At 31.7% G+C, this 18,738-nt stretch overlaps 1 protein-coding gene across 1 annotated transcript; it reads right to left on the reverse strand.

Moving 5' to 3' along the window:
• Nucleotides 1–13,956: 13,956 nt before the first annotated feature.
• On the reverse strand, nt 13,957–15,082 carry LOC112098062. The gene is made up of 4 exons (XM_024183666.1): nt 14,834–15,082; nt 14,636–14,758; nt 14,165–14,506; nt 13,957–14,058 (listed from the first exon to the last, which is right to left on the reverse strand). Exons 1-4 carry the CDS (start codon nt 15,080–15,082, stop codon nt 13,957–13,959), a joined length of 816 nt encoding a protein of 271 aa, XP_024039434.1.
• Between the last annotated feature and the right edge of the window lie 3,656 nt (nt 15,083–18,738).

The raw sequence follows: 18,738 nt of genomic DNA on the forward strand, positions 1-18,738 counted from the left end.
AAAAATATGAATTATTTGTACTAAATTCTTATAATTTAGTTTTTGAATTTAGTCCGCCAAATTTGTATTAAAAAAATATATATTTGCATGAAAACAAGCCCCTAAAAACAGTACCAAATAGGTAAAGAGTTGATAAATTCAACGTATACAACTCTCATCAGAGAGTGAAGTTAGAAAATTACTAATTAGGGATCTGTTGCCCTCGTGGGTGGTCGTTTGGAATATTAGGCGTTTCTCTTTTTTGGGGGTTAATCGGGCATTTTCTTTCCTTTTTGAAGTGTTGATGATATATCTAAATAATTTTATTGAATTTTGGCTAGGAATGACCATGGGCCGGATCAGGTTTGGCCAAGCGCAAGCCCAACCTGATAACGTAAATAAAGGACCCAAACTCAATAAATAGCCTGATTGTTTCACTTTCGTGTTGCGTTCGAACCGAGTCAGAGTCGCCCGAGCTTGACCAAATATTTTTTTTAAAAATATTTAATATTTAAATATTCTAAATTTACCTTCATTAATATATTAAAACTTAAAATCTTTAAAACTTGTTTAAAGTAGAACAAATATAAAAATTACTCAACATCTCAATATGAAATTATATAAATAACTAAATATAAATAAAAATCATGTCTAATTCAAATAAAACTCACAATAGTTGGGTACAAGAAAACACCGATAGATACAAAATACATTAACCCGTAATAAGATCAAATGCCTAATCAACTTTATCTAAACTTAAGTTGTTCATAAAAAATTCCTCTTTTTTGTCCAAGGAAAATCTACTCATTCAGAAGGCCTCAAGTTAGAATAAGAAAAAGAGAGATCGGAAGCATCAAACCAAATGCAATGAGAAAAAAAAATGTCAATCGATGTTAAGGGCAACAATTGACACAAATTGCTCTAGTTAAATACAAAAAAAGCACATAGTGTGCTGCATAAACACTACAAAGCTAAAGTTTTACTTCTAATTCGTTCATACAACTAAATAAGACATGCTATTACAGATAATTGAACCCAATACAAGTATCAACATAAGTCATCTCTGATCACATAACCTTCGTTAGCAAACCTATATATCAATAATGCGATGCGACTAAAATTTAATTCAAAGTTAGTACCTTTTGCAGGTACAAATGAAGTGCAAACATTACACATTTATACCTAAATGAAGTGGTGCCAGTGATGGCAACCTCTGTCGTGCGTGGTTGCTGAGGCGGTGACACGGGACGACTGACCGGTTGGTTGGTAGGTTTCTATGGTTGGTTGGCTGGTGGTGGCACAGCTGTCGTGGCATGAGTTCATGCCTCCAGCGGCTGTGCTCAGTGATAGCTTTGAGTTGCAGCAACAGCTTTGACGGCTTCTTTGTGTTATTTATTTATTTTTTTTTTTGTATTTTACAATGTAAAATCGCTTAAATGTGTACATGTGTCTAATAATATTTAAGTGTTTAGGTCTAATAAGGCCCAAACTTTGATCCAAATTTGATTAGGTTTTGAATGTTAAGACCGAGCTTAACTTTGGACCCTTAACTCAGGTCAAAGTCTGAAAATTTTGGGCCATGTCAGTTGGGTAAAAAATTAGGTCGGATTTTTTTGATATCCCTAATTTTGATAGATCGCATGGGTGCACATTTCATAAATACTAAGTAATTAATTACTTGGCAATCATTTAAAATGAAAATTTTGTTTGTTCTACTGTTTTTTCTCTTAAAATTTATAGGATGTTCACATTGGTTTATGTTGGATTAAATATTTTATTTTAATTCAAATTTGCTAATAATATCAATTTTTAATTCCATATTTTCTTTTTACACGAATTTAATATAAGATGAAATATAAAAATTTTAATTTAATAATTTAAACATAAAAACTATTTACATTATCTACAATAATTTTGAATATAAATGTTAAATTCAACAATTAGATATTTCAGTTTCATTAAATTAAATTGAACAATCTTGTCCAGCATTATAATGATCAAAAGTTAGTACTCTGTGTGTGCGTATATAGAGTTAGTCTAATCTAATCTAATCTAATCTAATCTAATCTAATTTGATCTCATCATGCCTTCCAAATGCAACCTAACTGTAAAGTCGCAACACATATTTTAAGTTCATTGCAATAAAAAAAGAATAAGACAATTTATCAAATAAATCTTAAAAGTAATATAAAAATTTGCACAACTTTTATATTATTATTTTGCTTTTAAGATTAATTTGATAAAATAGTTATTAGTAAAATTATTGTAAAAATATCAAACATTACTTTAAGTTGGCTAATATTAATTTATTTATAACTAATTATTAGTAAGATTGTTGGACAAGTACAAAAAATGCTAGTTCTTTCACACGAATATTTATTAATTATTTTACTAATAAATAATTATTCTTTAATTTGCTAATTAATGTTTTTATAGATAAATTACTTATTGTAAGGGCATTATTGTAAAAAGAAAAAGAAAAATAAGGGTAACAATGTAACATATTTAACAATGTAACACTATTGTGAGCATGATCATCATCATCATCATCATCATCACAAGTTTGTAACCACCTAAAAAAAACTGATGTTGAACCCTAAGGAATCAACTTGGTTGAAGCATTCTGAAAACTTAAGTGGCTTGAAAATCAAAAGGATTGTAGAGTCTGATCAGTTATGAAAATAAGAACAAACTCTGCCCAAGAATCTTTACAAGATCAATTCAAGTTGCACACACAATTAAGCAAATCAAATCAACCCAATAACACGAAAATATTATAACAAAGACTCGTAAATGAATCAAGAATGAACCACGAGCAGAAAGCAAGTCAAAACACAATGAACACACAGAGATACATGGTTTAGTCTTTTGCAAGACCTACATCTACCGGTGAATCCATCAGGCAAGCTTTCATTGATGAATTAAGGATTAAATTATAGAATTATATTATTGAGACTACAGAGAACAAGATTATTCTTTCTCTCTCGATTTTCCATCTATAACTCTCTAGAATGATCTAGAAAACTCCTATGAAAAAGTAGCTTGTAAACTAGCTTTATAACACCTTCAATAACCCAGAATGCACAGATGCTTGACATGTATCCAAGAGGCCGTTATAACGATATTTGGCTTCACTTAAGTAATCACATGCTTGATCACGTGACAGCTTCAAATTAGTTCAAAACGCTTCTAGTTGATGGTATTAGATGTTAAGTGGTCATGTACCCTTGTGTCTCTATTAATCCATTATGAATGCTATGACGCTGCCATTTTGACTATAAGGTGTTTGTATTCACCTTATAAGCACCATGGACCTTTCTCTAGCCGCGACGTTGAGCTAAAAATGACTTGAATAAATGTCATCAATATTCCAATTGCGCCTTGACTACATTTAAAATCAAGAAAACTATCTGGGAACCTGCACTCAAAATTTGAGCAACTAACACCTTCGATTTTCATTACACGTCCTAATGCAACATTGTAACAACTTGGCATGCGAACCTGAATCTCTGTCTTAAATCTACATGCCATTTTGGAAAGCACACAATCAGTACTCTGTTTCAGGGTATATTTAAGTTCATTTTTATAGTTTAGCCAACATGAAACTATAATTTTACAGAGCTCACTTCAGGACATATTGATAGAGTCTTTGATCATTTCATGCAAAGAATGCACTTTACTTTACATTGTCCGAATACAGTTCAATACTAAATTAAATACAGGCCAATTACATTACAAATCATCTACACAGCTATACAAGTCCCTTAAATAGTAAAAAAAATTATGATATTCCTTACTGTTTTAACACTTAGAAGCACGTTATGAAAACCCATAGGTGTTTATGCTTTTATACACTGAACGGGAGGCTAACCCCCACCCATTTTAGCCCCAGTGTGGTCATGCCATGACTTACGCTTATGGTTCAGAGCCCCGTCAACCTGCACAGAAGATGTTACCCAAAACTTCATATCACAAATAGTCAGGAAATTATCTAAGATTTACTCTAGTCCAAAATTCTACCAGACACAAGCCTACAGAATCCATGAACATATAAATATTACTCAGCGTACCTCTACTATAGGCATGTGCCTCCAATATAATGACTGTCAAGCACATTTATATTTAGCTAAATTCTAAACACCACCTATCAAGTTGTAGTAGACCTAGGTAATGTCCTTATTGTCTCATCATAAGTACAGTTAACTCTCATTGTGTTTCATTTCACAACTCTATATTTCACTAGAGCGGATATAACCAAAAAAAGAAAAAAAACTTATCACGCACAATCAGCTCAGTTTACACTAGAAAGGAACAAAATTTTCAAAAGCAAGACTTAATAGAACAACTAATGATATTCCATACATACACAAGCATATGAACAAATTTACTAACTTTGCAACCGTTCCTTGCTTAGTACGTTGTTATTTCTAAATAGCTTTCACCATATCAAATAATATGAAAATAGAAAAATAACAAATGAACAAATTTGGATGACATGTGTAAGTCTCTGGTAGTAATTATTTGGAGGAAAAAAAATGAAAAACTCTCATTGGTAATTACGTTACAATAGAAAATTCAAAAACCTTGCAGTTGTACATGCATTCAATTTCTTGTGATTTTTTTAACAATAACAAAAATAATCTCTCCAATAGCTTCTCCTGCTAATGCAAATGTATCTCCACCTAGTTCTATATCTTCAACTACTTGCTCTTGTTCTTGTCTTGTCTTCTTTTTGCCCTTTTTATTTGCCCATAGAAAGACAAGCATCACGCCCAGAATAGCAGTCCATCAAGTAAGCTGAAATTAAAAATTTGCAATTGTGGAAAATGATGATAAACTTAAATATTATATGTTCCTTATAGAAGAAAAAGAAAAAAACTGTTAATTACCTATTTAGATACATTGATTTGTGTATAAATAAGCAGCTATCGATAATTAAAAATACTTGCTAAAGAGTACTAAATATTGCTACATATACAGGGTGTACAAATGGCGTTCAAGCTAAAAGCCAAGATACCCTGCAACATATATATCAAATTACCGTTAAAACATTTTTTGGCATTAATTTAGTATGTGATTATATAAATATAAAAAAAAATTACCGACATAATAGTTGCTAACAATCTAATGTTGAAGCCCAATTTCCATTCAATCCAATCTTTTTTTGGACAAAGTGCAATCAACACTGATTGCATTGCCGCAAAGAAACTTGTGAGGGCTATATTAGTTAAAAAAAAAAAGGAAATCAATGGTTTAAATGAGTCTGCAAACATAATAACAAAATAAGTCACGTTACTCAAAGAAAATTATGAATACATCGCATGATAAAATAACATACATAATCATATTTACCTGATGGACAAGTCTAACTGAATATGATAAACAAGAGTCCCCAGCCAATAATGAATCAATGGTATGTTTGTGACGTTTCAATTACCATTAGTCTCCCGTGCTTCTTGTACACATAATGCTCAGGTGTGTTGTACTATCATGGCTCCTCTGTAGAAGAGGAGTAATATGGCCGTTGCTAGTAATATAAGACCTTATTTTAGTATCATTAACATGTTTAGTCATATTTTTCAATAATTATAAAAAAAAGAGCGGGACTATTGACACCCCTCTAAATGCCTCTTAAAACCTCTTTAATTATTTTACAATTTTTACTTTTATTAAAATTACATAATAGGACAATTTCTAATTAAACTCCACTCAAAAGTGCCCATCATACAATTAGAATATTACTAGGTCTTTGCACATTAAAGGTCCACATCCTATTAGATACATTAAAGCTCATAATACCAAAAATCTTAATAAATCACTTTTAATTAGACTTAACATTATATGACAGTCTGCAACACATAATTATTAACACATAAGCCTAATGTTGGATTAAGGATTCAACAATATTGGATTAAAAAAGTCCAACAAGATATCGTCTTTTTTTTTTAAATTCTATTATGCACAGATTATTATACAACTAATATTACATCAGACTATACAATTGGGACCACTGTCATACATTAATCCACAAGCACTTGCCCAGATGCTTTTAAGGCCACTATCTTTAGTCAATTAGTTGATAATTGTGAGAGAATTGAAACTAACCTCCATAAACACTACAAGAATATTGGTCTTTAGCGACGAAATTATTTTCGTCGCTGTAAGTACATTTTAACGACGAAAAAGGACTTTTGTCACTAAAGTCATAATATAAAAATTATATTTAATTATCACTTTTAGCGATGAAAAATTTGTCGCTAAAGATGACGTGTAACGACCAAAAATTAGTTTCATCACCAAAAAATTTGGCGGCAAAAAACAAATGTTGGCGCCCAAACCTTTAGCTATTAAAATTTGATATATTTTTCGTCGCTAAAAATAGTTTTAGTTACGAATAAATTTTGTTGCTAAAACTCTTTGATATGCCAAAAAAACATGTTTTGGCGACGAAAATAAATTTCGTCGCCAAAAATTATTTTAGGACAAAACATATTCATTGCTAAAACTCTTTGTATGCCAAAAGAACTTGTTTTGGCGATGAAAATATACTTCGTCGCTATAAATAATTTTAGCGATGAATACATTTCGTCACTAAAACTCTTGATATGTCAAAAGATCATGTTTTAGTGACGAAAATATATTTTGTCGCAACAAATTGTTTTAGCGACAAATATAATTTGTCGCTAAAAATCTTTGATATCTTAAATGGCCATGTTTTAGTAAGAAAAAAATTTTCGTCGCTAAAACTGATTTGTGCGACGAAATGTATTTTTGTTGCTAAAAATTGTGAAAATTTAAAAAAAAAATTGCGGATGATTTTTTGCTAAAATTTAAGACCTTTAGCGATGAAATTGAATTTCGTCGCTGAATGTGTGCTTTTAGTGGTGAAAATCTCTTTTCGCGAAAAAATATTTCGTCGCTAAAAAATACCAAAATTTATAAAATTTTGCCGGGTTATTTACCGCCAAAATTAAGTTTTAGCGACGAATTTGAAATTTTGATGCTAAAAACTCCTGTAACCTATTTATATACCATTTACTTCATTTTTTTCATTTTTTCTTTCATTCTCTCATTCCCTTACTTTTATTCATTAATTCTCTCATCTCTAAATGTATAATTCTCATTTTCTAATTTAATATCTACTTCTTTTCTGTTTTATTTTGAACATGGTGTAATTTTTCTTTTTTTACTAATCTTATTTATTCCAACTTATATTATTATTGAATTTGTGTCTATTATGTTAACGGATTATTGTGTGTTTATTTGTAGGGAATATTGAAGACCAATTACATCAAGAGGAAGAAAACTAAGAAATTTATATTAATTTGTAACAATTTTCTTTCAAAAAACAATTATTTTTGCATTGTTCATCAATAAGAATAATTGTTTTTAAATTCAATTAATTTTGCTTTTATCATTATGGTGTTAATTGTCATTGTAATTTAGTATAAAAATAATAATATTTTATAATAAATAAATGAAAGAAGAATGATACCTTTTAGCGATGAAATAGTGTTCGTCGCTAAATGTATACTTTTAGCGACGCAAAAGTATTCGTTGCTAAAAGTTCTTTGGTGACGAAACATGATTCATTGCTAAAAGTATTTACTGTGACGAAAATTTTTTTGTCGCTAAAAGTACATTTGAAAATTCGACGCCAAAAACCTAACTCGACGCTCCTATAGCGACAATTTTTTTTTTTTGTCGCTATAACCTTTAGCGACAAAAATGGCATGTTTTAGCGATGAAACTGTTCGTTGCTAAAGCCTTTTTTGTTGTAGTGAAAACTCTTATGGAGATTCGAACACTTGCTCTTACCATTGTAAGTGAAAGGATTCTCCTATTGGACCAAAAGCTCATTGGTACAAGATATAGCCTTTGAAACACTGTAATGGAGATGACAGTCCGATGGTTGCCTCATTAGAACTAATGGGATAGTGAATCGCCAGGTTGTTTAATTGCCTTTGTCAACAAATGGAGTATGCTATAATAAGAATGACATTAAAATTTTATGATTGAAGATTGTTTCTTTGCAGTAAAAAAGTATTGTTGCTTTACCCATTAATTTTTTGTGGTTTCACTATTGGCATAGTCTCTAGGAAATGTAAAATTTTGTATTATATATCGATCCCATATTTAGTATGGAACAATAATGGATTCTATAAGCTCTTGGAGTCTTGAATTGGAGCAAGCTCCTAGAGTTAAAAGTTTCTATATCAAATATTAGAAATAACCAAGTTTTGAACAAATTTCGCTTCATAATTCAGTAATAGAAGAATCATTATTGATAGAAAGAGTAAGGTAAAGTTTTGTTTTAGGTTTTAGCAACAATATAAAAAGGGCACATGATTTGGGATATGATAAGAATTGAATGATTTGAAAGCTTACACGAGTATGAAATGATTAAAGCATGTTTTTAGATGAGCTTCCTCCTTAAGGCTCATGATTTTTTGGAAGTGAGAGTAATAAATAAGGGAATAAAAACAAAACAATCTTTTGAATATGGTTTGCATGACCTACTTAATGTTGGAAGGAAATGGAGCTTCTACAAAATCAGAAGTAGTTGTACAATTAGCAGAGATACACTTACGAATAGCTTCTAGGTTCAGACAAAAGTTGTGGAAGTAATAATACATATTCTCAGCATGTACTTATTTATAGTCCACTCTTTATCTCCCTACACAACATTATCTTCAAACTTATTATGCGAAACTTTAGAATACGCACAACTGCCAGGACAAAACAGAATAGCGGTGGTGGCAGCAATAATAAATATTCTCAATATACATATAACCCTTTTTTTTTTCTTTTTTCTCCCAAAACGATGCAACTAGAGGTTGCCAATGGGTTGAATGGCACGAGGCCCGGCACGGGCACGGCACGAGGCATGGCACGAGGCATGACACGAGGCATGGCACGGCACGACACATGTTCGTACAGCACGACACGGCACGAGCACGTTTCAGTAGAGCACGTGGCACGACATGGTACGCATGTGGGATGGGCCCATATTTTTTTCTTTTTTCTCGTAAAACGATGCAACTAGAGGTGGGCACAGCTCTAGGCACGTTACAGACACAGCATGGGCACAGCTCGAGGCACAACACAAGGCACGACACAAGACACGGCATAGGCACGGCACGTGTTCATATAGCATGAACACGTTTCAGTAGAGCACGTGGCACGACACGGCACACATGTGGGTTGGTCTGAGCTTAGAATTTTAGGCATGTGGGCATTAAAAGCATGGCACGATTAGAGCTGGACCAAAGCACGGCACGTGAAAAACACGCAATAAGCACATTTTATTTTTTTATGAAGGTAAATTTAATATTTTATGATTTTATAAATAACTTGAAATTGAATATTTTAATATATTTTATTAGCTCAAGTTCTTTAATTTTATTTAATTCTTAGTTTCAAAAAAATTATAATTGATTTATGCTGATAATTTATTAAATAAATAATTGATATCATGATTCTAATAAATAAAATTATAAATATCATAATTTTATAAATATGTATTAATATTATTATAAATTATGATCTATGACTCTACGTAATTCCAAATTAACAATTAAGTTAACCCTTAATAAAATTATTATTATTGTTGTTGTTAAGTGTTAAAAAAGAATTCTAATACCATAGAGTCAAACTTAGTAATTAATATTACATTCTCTTGTTATTATTAATTTATTACTATTGAATATAGACTTAAGTTTTTAATTTTTGATTCTATTAAATTTAAATAAAGGCACATTGATCCAAAAGAGTATATAGGCTTGAAAAAAAGATGGTAACAATTTGACATGTGCTCTTAAAAAAATTAAAAAAAAATTAGTAGGTTTTTTTTTTAGGCACGGCACGGCATGTGCAAGCACGGCAAGAGTGAGTGAGGCATGTGGGTTGGGCTGGGCCTAAGAAAAAAAATTAGTTATGGCTTTCCATTATATTGACAGGGTAAGGGGGAAAATAAAAAGGAAAGATTCGGATACGCAGACCCGGGCTTTACGTTACAAGTAGAGAGAAGGGAATGAACCTTTACAACAAGAGATTATAGCCAATAAGGGAAGAGTAAGGGAAGAGAAAACAAACACAATGATTTTTACGTGGTTCGGCAATCCCCGCCTACGTCCACGCCTCCAAGCTCACCGGGCTTGAGGATTTCACTAAGCTAGCCTCCCAAGGCTTCAAACGCTTACAATTGACTTCCAAGGTGTCAATGGACCTTTACAACAAGAGATTATCCCCAATCTCTTAACCCAAGTGTATCCCAACACTTACAATCTTTTAACTTGATTTTACAAAAAGGATTACAAATGAATCTCTCTCACACAATGTGTTTGATCACAAGTGAAAGCTCAATGTGTGAATGAATGAGATGAATACAAGGATTTAAAGTTCAATGAAAGTTGTATTCTCAATATTTTGCTCAATGATGATCGTTGGAATTCCTCTTGTTTGAATTGGATTGAGCTTATTTATAGTTGGAGCTGAAAACTAGCCGTTATTGACTTTCTGCACACTGTCGGATCACCGCTAACTAGATGTCGGATCGCCGCTTGACTGGTCAATATGACCGTTGGGGCTGATTTTTAAATTGTCGGATCTCCGTTATCTAGATGTCGGATCGCCGTTTAGGTCCAGAGGCTAATCTTCAGTTCTGTTAAATATCGGCGAGCCGTTTATCAAAATTGTCGGATCGCCGTTTAGGTCCAGAGGCTAATCTTCAATTCTGTTAGATGTCGGCGAGCCGTTATCAAGATGTCGGATCGCCGTTTTCTACAGTAACTGCTACAGTGACATATGTTCCAAAATTACAGTTTGACCCCAAAACTTTATAAAACTGTATTACGGTCCAAAATGTTATGAAACTTTGCAAATAGGTCCGATTTTAGAATTTCTATGTAATGCTTTGTTAATCCCAAAACTTTCTGAAATTATGATGTAGCCCAAAATGCTATGACACTTTTCAAATAAGTTCTTCTCCAAAATTTCAAGCAATACTTGTTGATTTCAAAGTTTTCAAAATTCTTTCAATTTAAACCATAAACTTAAAAAAACAACCAATTTCATAAAATCATTTTTCCATTAAATATGAAACATTTATAATGTGAAAATAATGATTTATTTAAAAAGAATAAAAACAATCAATTTCATAAAATCATTTTTCCATTAAATATAAAACCTTTAAAATGTGAAAATAATGATTTATTTAAAATGTATAAAAAATAATTTGATCTTAAAAGATTAATCATTCTTAATCTTGTTTGTTATCATCAAAATCAATATTATGGAAACATATATGTTAACAAATGATAGCACCATCACTAAGAAATAGAAGTGAGTGAATAGAAACACAAATACTATCAACATATTCAAAATTCTCCGATCTATGTAATGGAGGCAATGCTGCCGGATAAATGGATGTGCCGGCGATAGATGCGCCTTTCAATGCAAACAACTATAGCAAGACCCTATGATTAGACGGCATTTCAAGGTTTATTGCTTTTAACAACCAAATTGAGTGTCTCTAAATTGAAAAAGGTGGTAGCATAATGTAACTTGTTGTGCTTTTGTGGTGTAGTTATGGTTGCAATTATTTTGGAATGGGTGTGCAACTCTACCTATCACCATTTTATGGCATTGAGACTATCATTATGTAGATCATCCAATTTCAAGTCTAATGGTACCCTTCATGGCGCCTTTCGATCAATAATGTCATTGCAAGCGAAGACGCATTGGTCGCCAATGATTGTCTATATTTTTTAATGTAAAATATATTTTTTTGTAATTAATTAAAAAATAAGAGTAATAATTTTTTTTATTATTCTGTTTCTATATTAAAAATAATTTTAATTACATTTTAATTAAAATGGGTGATAAAAATGATGTCATTGACGGTGCAAAATGGGTGAGAAAAATGATGCTTCGTGTAGGTGCAAGACCAATGTGTAAAAATTTAAAAAATTTTAGCTTTTTTTTTTCATAACAAATAACATGACTCCATTGTAGTTGACCTTGAAAAAGACAAAAAGAAGGGGTACCAAACCCATGTTGCAACATAGTTTTACCCTATTAATATAGTAAATAGTAGTAGTGATTTTTTTTTAAAATAATATAAAATTTTATTTAAATATTAAGAAATAATTTACGTTGATTCATCAATATGATCAGTCTCTTGACTGCGGTATTTTTACTTTCCATCTCTCTCTTCTTTTTTTCAAAAAAAAAAATCTTGCCACGTACTATTTCACAAGGACCTTTGTGATATGAGAGTCAAAATGCTAAAAATAATTTTATTTTACTATATATTTTGGATTATCGTACTTGTATATATTAGGAACTATAAATTTTTTATGAAGCATATCAGCATATCTTCATATGATATAAATATTAAATTTTATTAATGATAACTATTGACACTATACCCACATAAATTTTCAAATATAAACCAGAGTCTGGAAAATGTGTCTTTTCTTCAACTTAACAAATATATACAATTAATCTTTTCACAAAAGCATTCCTTAAATATTAAAATCAACCATCCCTCCATAAAAACTTCACCGTAAAAAAGAAGAAGTTATTTTCTCCCCTCCTAAAATCTTAAATTAGTTTGAGAATAATCCATGAACTATATATAAATGCTTAGAGATTTCTCCTGTAAATTAGTAAAAAAAAAATGCATTTGAAATGAGGATTTGTTAGGTGAATAAAGATTATATGGCGTGTAACAAGTTTTTTAAAGAATTAAATTCACATGACGGTTTACTTCATTACTTGTGAAAATGGGTATTTATGTAATTTTCAATAAAATGGGATTTATGAAGACTTTGAGCGGTGTCAAATACTACTGTTATTCCTATTAAGGGTAATTTTTAAAAACCTCCCCTGAGGTTTGGGCTTGTTGCAAGTAGATGACGAAAATCCATTTATTTGTAAAAAACCCCCTACCGTCAGTTAATTTTTACATTGACCGTTAGTTGACTATGCAAAGACAATATTGCCCTTAACAACAGTTTGTAGACTGACTTAAAATTGAAATTGTTGGCGTGAAAAACACAAACCCTATTTTTTGACAATTTTATCCCTGTCAATTCCAAAGATTTACAATATCATAAGTAATGATTATGACTATTTTACCCTCTTTAAATTATTGATATTTCGTTAAAGTTCCTACAAGAAAGATAAAATTAAAAACTTGAAATAAAATAAAGAGGGTGTTGCATTATGACCGTTACAAACCAACAATCATATTGCAAGTCTCCTGCTATTTATAAGATTGTAAAGCAATTTAAAGCTTTATGCACAACACACAGAAACAATTTATGCTTCTCAACATGTCATTCTTCTTCCCTTATACTCTAAATGTTGTCATTCTTCACAACATTTCTCATCATCATCACAGATAACACACAATATTTCTCATCATCATCACATATAACACACATGCAAAAGCTAGATTTAATAAATTTTTTTTTTCAAATGAAACCATCCAGCACTAGTACAATAGAAGCAGTATCAGTTATGGCCACTCTATGCAACCTTCACACAACAGGCAAGAAATACATTCATTTTTTCCATTTTTACAATTGATAACCCAGCAAGCACCACCAAGCTACTTGTATTTGGCATGATTACATAAAGACAATGGATTAATAATCTAGAAAAAATGAAAAACAAAAGTCTCAAACCTATAGTTAGCTTGAGCAAAAGATGATACACCATCTCAAAAGCCTTGCCTTTCCAAAAGGTGTTGTATCATCTAATCCCTTAAAAGAATTAGTTAGCGGGATTAGGTAAGTTTGCCTTCCTTTATCATTACACCATTAATTGATCTGCCATATGCTGGATGCTCTAACTGTTTCAGTTTCATTCTTGAGTGAGTTGTCCTAAATGATTAAAAGAGCAAACATAAAGAGTTAATATTAGTTATAAAAGTAGTTAAGTAATCAAATTAAAAGATGAAACCAAAATTTAAGGGAAACCAAGTTCACCATTGTCAAAGATAATGGACTGTGATGTAGCCACTTCAGTCGCAGTTTGTTGGGGCCTTAGGCTTCCTTCTCTATTATTCCTCTGAATCAGACAATGACAAAAAATTAGATATTTTATAATGCAATTATATAAGAAATCATTAGTAAATAACTTAAATTTGACTAACCTTTTTGCTTTATTGCTTTACACTTCGGCAGGTCCTTTTATTGTGTCCCCAGTGGTTGCATCTGGAGCACCTTAGACTGCAACTTCTCTTGAATGCAGTAGGTTCATCAGCCTCCCTCTTTCTCTTGTTCTGTGGCCTCCCAGCAGATTTGGTTACAAGTGGTGGCTGTAGATTGTCAGTCAGCACCAATGGCCATTTAGTCTCATCTGGCACATGCTTGAATTGGTGCTGGTAAGTGCCTAAAAAAGCAATCTTCTTCAAGTAATTGTGCACATAATCCTCAACTTTCAACCTTTTCGCATCAATAGAACATATCGCGTGTTTACAAGGTAGCCCCGAGATTTGCCACTCCCCACAATCGCACTTCTTATTACCAATGTCAATAACAAATGCTTTAGATGCATTTTCCAATACTTCAAATGTGTTTTTATGCTAAAAAATAACAGACAACCCTCTTGCCTCCATCCTTGCCTAAACAATTTTTCTCCTCACCAATGGTGGCAGCTCCTCATTCCATCTTTTAGTAGCTTCATGCCTTGTATGAATCAACCTCATAATCTTCCTCTTTATTTCTTCTAACATCCTCACAACAGGCATCACTCTGTAGCCATTAATCTAATTATTGAAAGATTCGGTCATGTTATTAGTCACATGTGCGCATTTTGTGAAGGGTGGGAATGTATGCTTGACCCAATGCTGGATAGGTATCTCCATTAGCCATTTATGGCCGGAACTACTAATTGCTTTCAACTTCTCCATTTGCTCATTGAACTCAGTACAATTTGGGCTGCTACAAGCCCTCCAGAATGTCTTCTTCAATAATAAACCAGGAAACTTCATTTTGAAGTTGGCATAGATATGCCTGCAGCAGTACCTCTTTAATGCAAGTGGGAAAACTTGTTCAAGTGCATTAAGAATCCCTTTCTGCCTGTCACTCATAAAACACAACCCTTCTCCTTGTTGTATCTCTTTAGCTCATATAATTTTTTCCATAAAATACACCCAAGAGTTAGTATTTTCATTTTCGATAATGCATATTGCAAGGGGGTATATCCCAAAATTAGCATCAATGTTGACATCAGTTAATAATACTCCTTTGTAAGGACCTTTGAGGTGACAGCCATCGACTCCCACAAACTGTCTACATCTCTCGAAAAAACGTCGTCTACTACCATCAATGAACATGAAGAACCTCTTAAAAATTGGATTTGCAGCACCACTAAGCCAATTTCGAGCCATACATCATTGGAAAGATATTTCGGTTAGCTTTCCAATGAATTTTACTAATCTAAATTTGGAGCTATCTACAGTAAGTTATGATCAGTTAAGTGCAGACTGTTCAGTTTTGAGTAGAATTTCTTACATTAATCAAGTGAGCATAATTTTTGTGCAGAAGGGCATCTTTGGGAATTAAACGGTACTGCATGAGATTGAATTAATATTCGAGCCATACATCATTGGAAAGATATTTCTGTTAGATTTCCAATGAATTTTACTAATCTAAATTTGGAGCTATCTACAGTAAGTTATGATTAGTTAAGTACAGACTATTCAGTTTTGAGTAGAATTTCTTACATTAATCAAGTGTCCGGTGTCAAATAGCTTGGCTCTTATTATTCCTTCCACTAATATTAAACCAAAAACCAATTCTCCTATAAGCTGTAAACTCTAAGGCTTAACCATTGTAAGTCCACGACCATATGCAGCAAATGTTATAAATAGATCAAACAAATTTTGCCTTGTTTTACTGCCATTAAAGAGGCAAAATTTTCTAATTTCAATTCTGATTTTACCTAAGCCATGTATATAAATCACAATATCTTTGTGAGTTATCTACAAATAAAAAGTAGATAAGAGTGTGTTTTCAAACAACTCACCTCTGATTTGCTTCGACATAGATGTTCATGCTTGTGGGTCATCGGCGAAACTCACTGCGATACATTGTGGACTAGTGGTTCATGGTTGTGGTTTATGCTGCTGCTCGTTGCCACTGTAAGCTGCTGCTCATCAATTCGGTAATCCTCTGTGATGATCAGAAATCATCTTGGTATCCAGGGTTTTATATGATGATGGTGGTGGTCATATTTATTTTTGCTTTCGTTTTTTGTTTTTAAGATTATTAAAAAAAATGATAGCAAAGAGATGCATTGTTTGAAACGAAACCAAACTTCTTTTTGCAAGTTTGGTTTTTATTTGTGTCAGAACATCAGTAATTGAAATGACTAGCTATTGTTCTCAAGGCAACGAAAGTTGCAAAAGATTTGTTTTATTGCGAAATGTCAACAATGCCCACAACTACCCAAACGTCAACCAAACGGATTAAAAACGTAGGGGGTTTCTTTTACAAATAAACAGATTCTCGCCATCTACTTGCAACAAGCCCAAACCTCAAGGGAGGTTTTTAAAAATTACCCTTCCTATTAATTGGGCTAACCAGCACCCAAGGTTTGTCTTTTGGAGTCACTTAATTTTCAAGAGTTGGACTATTGGCACCCCTATGATCTCCTCATAAAACCCCCTTTTTACTTATATTCATTTTATTTCTGAAAATACCCTTTTTTATAGATACACTTTTCTAAATTATGAATTCTCATTTGATTTGTTTTTTTGTTAAAACTCAAAGGTATTATTGTGCTATTTTTTAATTATTTTCAATTTTATATTACTCAACACACAAATTAAAAATTTATATGGGTGATAACTTTTTTAGTGTTAATCATTGGCTGAAATAACACATATTTCAAATTATAATTTCAGAACAATTTTAAGTATAAAAATATTTAATCAATAGGAAATCAAAAGAAAACAATAGATTATTCTACATTTGTACAATTTATTTTAGTTAAATAGGAAGTAACATATAGTTTTTTTTAAAAGGATTGATAATGAATTAAGTAATTTGCTGGAAAAAAATATGTGTTTAATTTTTAATTGTTCTTAATTGTAATTTTATTTAAAGTGGGGTTTTGTAAGAATAATGTAGGGGTGCCAATAGCTCCACTCATTTTCAATTACTCCTTGCCACTTGCCTAACTTTCATCCACTTCCAACCCATTTCAAAATTCGTCAAACCACCATCCATTTTCAGCCCTATTACTCATTTCAAACTGAACTGAGAAACCAGAAAATCATCTTCCTAGCCGGTCCTCAGATAAACCACGTGGCCAATTCACTTGCCATTGATGTATTTATTTTATTTTAAAGTCGGAATGGACTGTTTGAGGTTACTAAACTGACCTTAATTTATTACGGTCATAATAATAATAATAATAACAGTAGCAACAACAACAACAACAACAACAACAACAACAACAACAATTATCAATAATAAATTTGTTATGATGATGATGATGATAATATAAGGAATGATAAATGAGAATTTCTAAATTTAATTGGAAGTAATATGGTCGATTTAGGAAATGAGAATCCCTCCATGGGAATGAAACTCTAGTGTAATATTGTCAATTTTTATTTCATAATTACAAGTTTTTTTTCATACTTGTGACTTAAAATCTATGGTACCTTGATATCAAACATGCCTTAACTCAAATTGATGATTGATTCTAGGTTTCAATACTCAATAATTGTATGTAAAAATTACTAATCGCGATCAGTACTTGTTATCATATACATTTCAAATTTTTTATTCAGTAAAATACTCATATTGAATCAATTATTTGACAATTGAGGTTATATATTAAACTTAGCCTCTGAGGGCATTGTAGAGTGGGTTTCAAGCCTTTTCATTTGGTTGAATTATGGAGGAGGTATGGAGATTAAAAAATAAATTAGGACTTTATCCATCCCTTACCATTTCCCCCCCTCAAAAAGGAGTATATCTTGAAATTAATTGCTGACTTCCAATTAAATAAATCAACAAAATCAATGACATCTCCAGATCTCCAATTATGTATAGCCGCTCTCGAAATGTTTGAATGCATAAACTTGGTAGAAGGATATATTAACACATACCATATATTTGATCAATGCATATCTTTTAAATGAAAAAGCAAATCTGTAGGATATGAATAACGAATTAAAGATTAATAACATACCATATATTTCTAGATAGTTATAACTATTATTAAAACTATAAGTACCAACCACCTCATGCCATATATATATACTTGTATCTCTTTCTTAATCCACCAACCTAAAAAAAAATGGAGAAAACTTATCAGCTTAAATTGGCTTGCTTGGTTGTTCTTCTCTTAGTTGCTTCTTCTGGTATATATTTTAATCTCCTTTTCTTTATCTTAGTTATTTTATTTTATTTTACCCCAAATGCTTCTTGCTAACAATTACAAAAACAATATTAATTTAATTTACTATACATTATTGTGTTCTTTTGAACAAATTGAAAAGCTCATCTTTAATTTAGTCCTCAGAACTCATGAAATCAAAACAAATTTAATTTATTTAGGTTTATCCAAAGCTTGCGAACACGACGAGGAGTGCAAAGATATATGTGAAGGTTTTAAAGGCTATTGCAACACAAAGGAAGAAACATGTGTTTGCGAGGGAGGAAAGTTTGCAGAAAAATTCTCTCTTGGTCATCACTCCAAAAGTGACAACAATTAATATGAATTTGATGA

Source organism: Citrus clementina, unplaced genomic scaffold (assembly GCF_000493195.1).
Source record: "Citrus clementina cultivar Clemenules unplaced genomic scaffold, Citrus_clementina_v1.0 scaffold_5, whole genome shotgun sequence".
Lineage (NCBI taxonomy): Eukaryota > Viridiplantae > Streptophyta > Magnoliopsida > Sapindales > Rutaceae > Citrus > Citrus x clementina.

Excerpts from the sequence above, each read along its gene's own strand:
- LOC112098062 (XM_024183666.1), bottom strand. The coding sequence starts at position 15,082 with ATGAGTGACAGGCAGAAAGGGATTCTTAATGCACTTGAACAAGTTTTC. Across the intron at positions 14,507-14,635 it reads ATGAGGAGCTGCCACCATTG|TGCGATTGTGGGGAGTGGCA; the intron begins GTGAGGAGAAAA and ends GGTAATAAGAAG. Across the intron at positions 14,059-14,164 it reads ATAAAAGGACCTGCCGAAGT|AGGAATAATAGAGAAGGAAG; the intron begins GTAAAGCAATAA and ends TGTCTGATTCAG.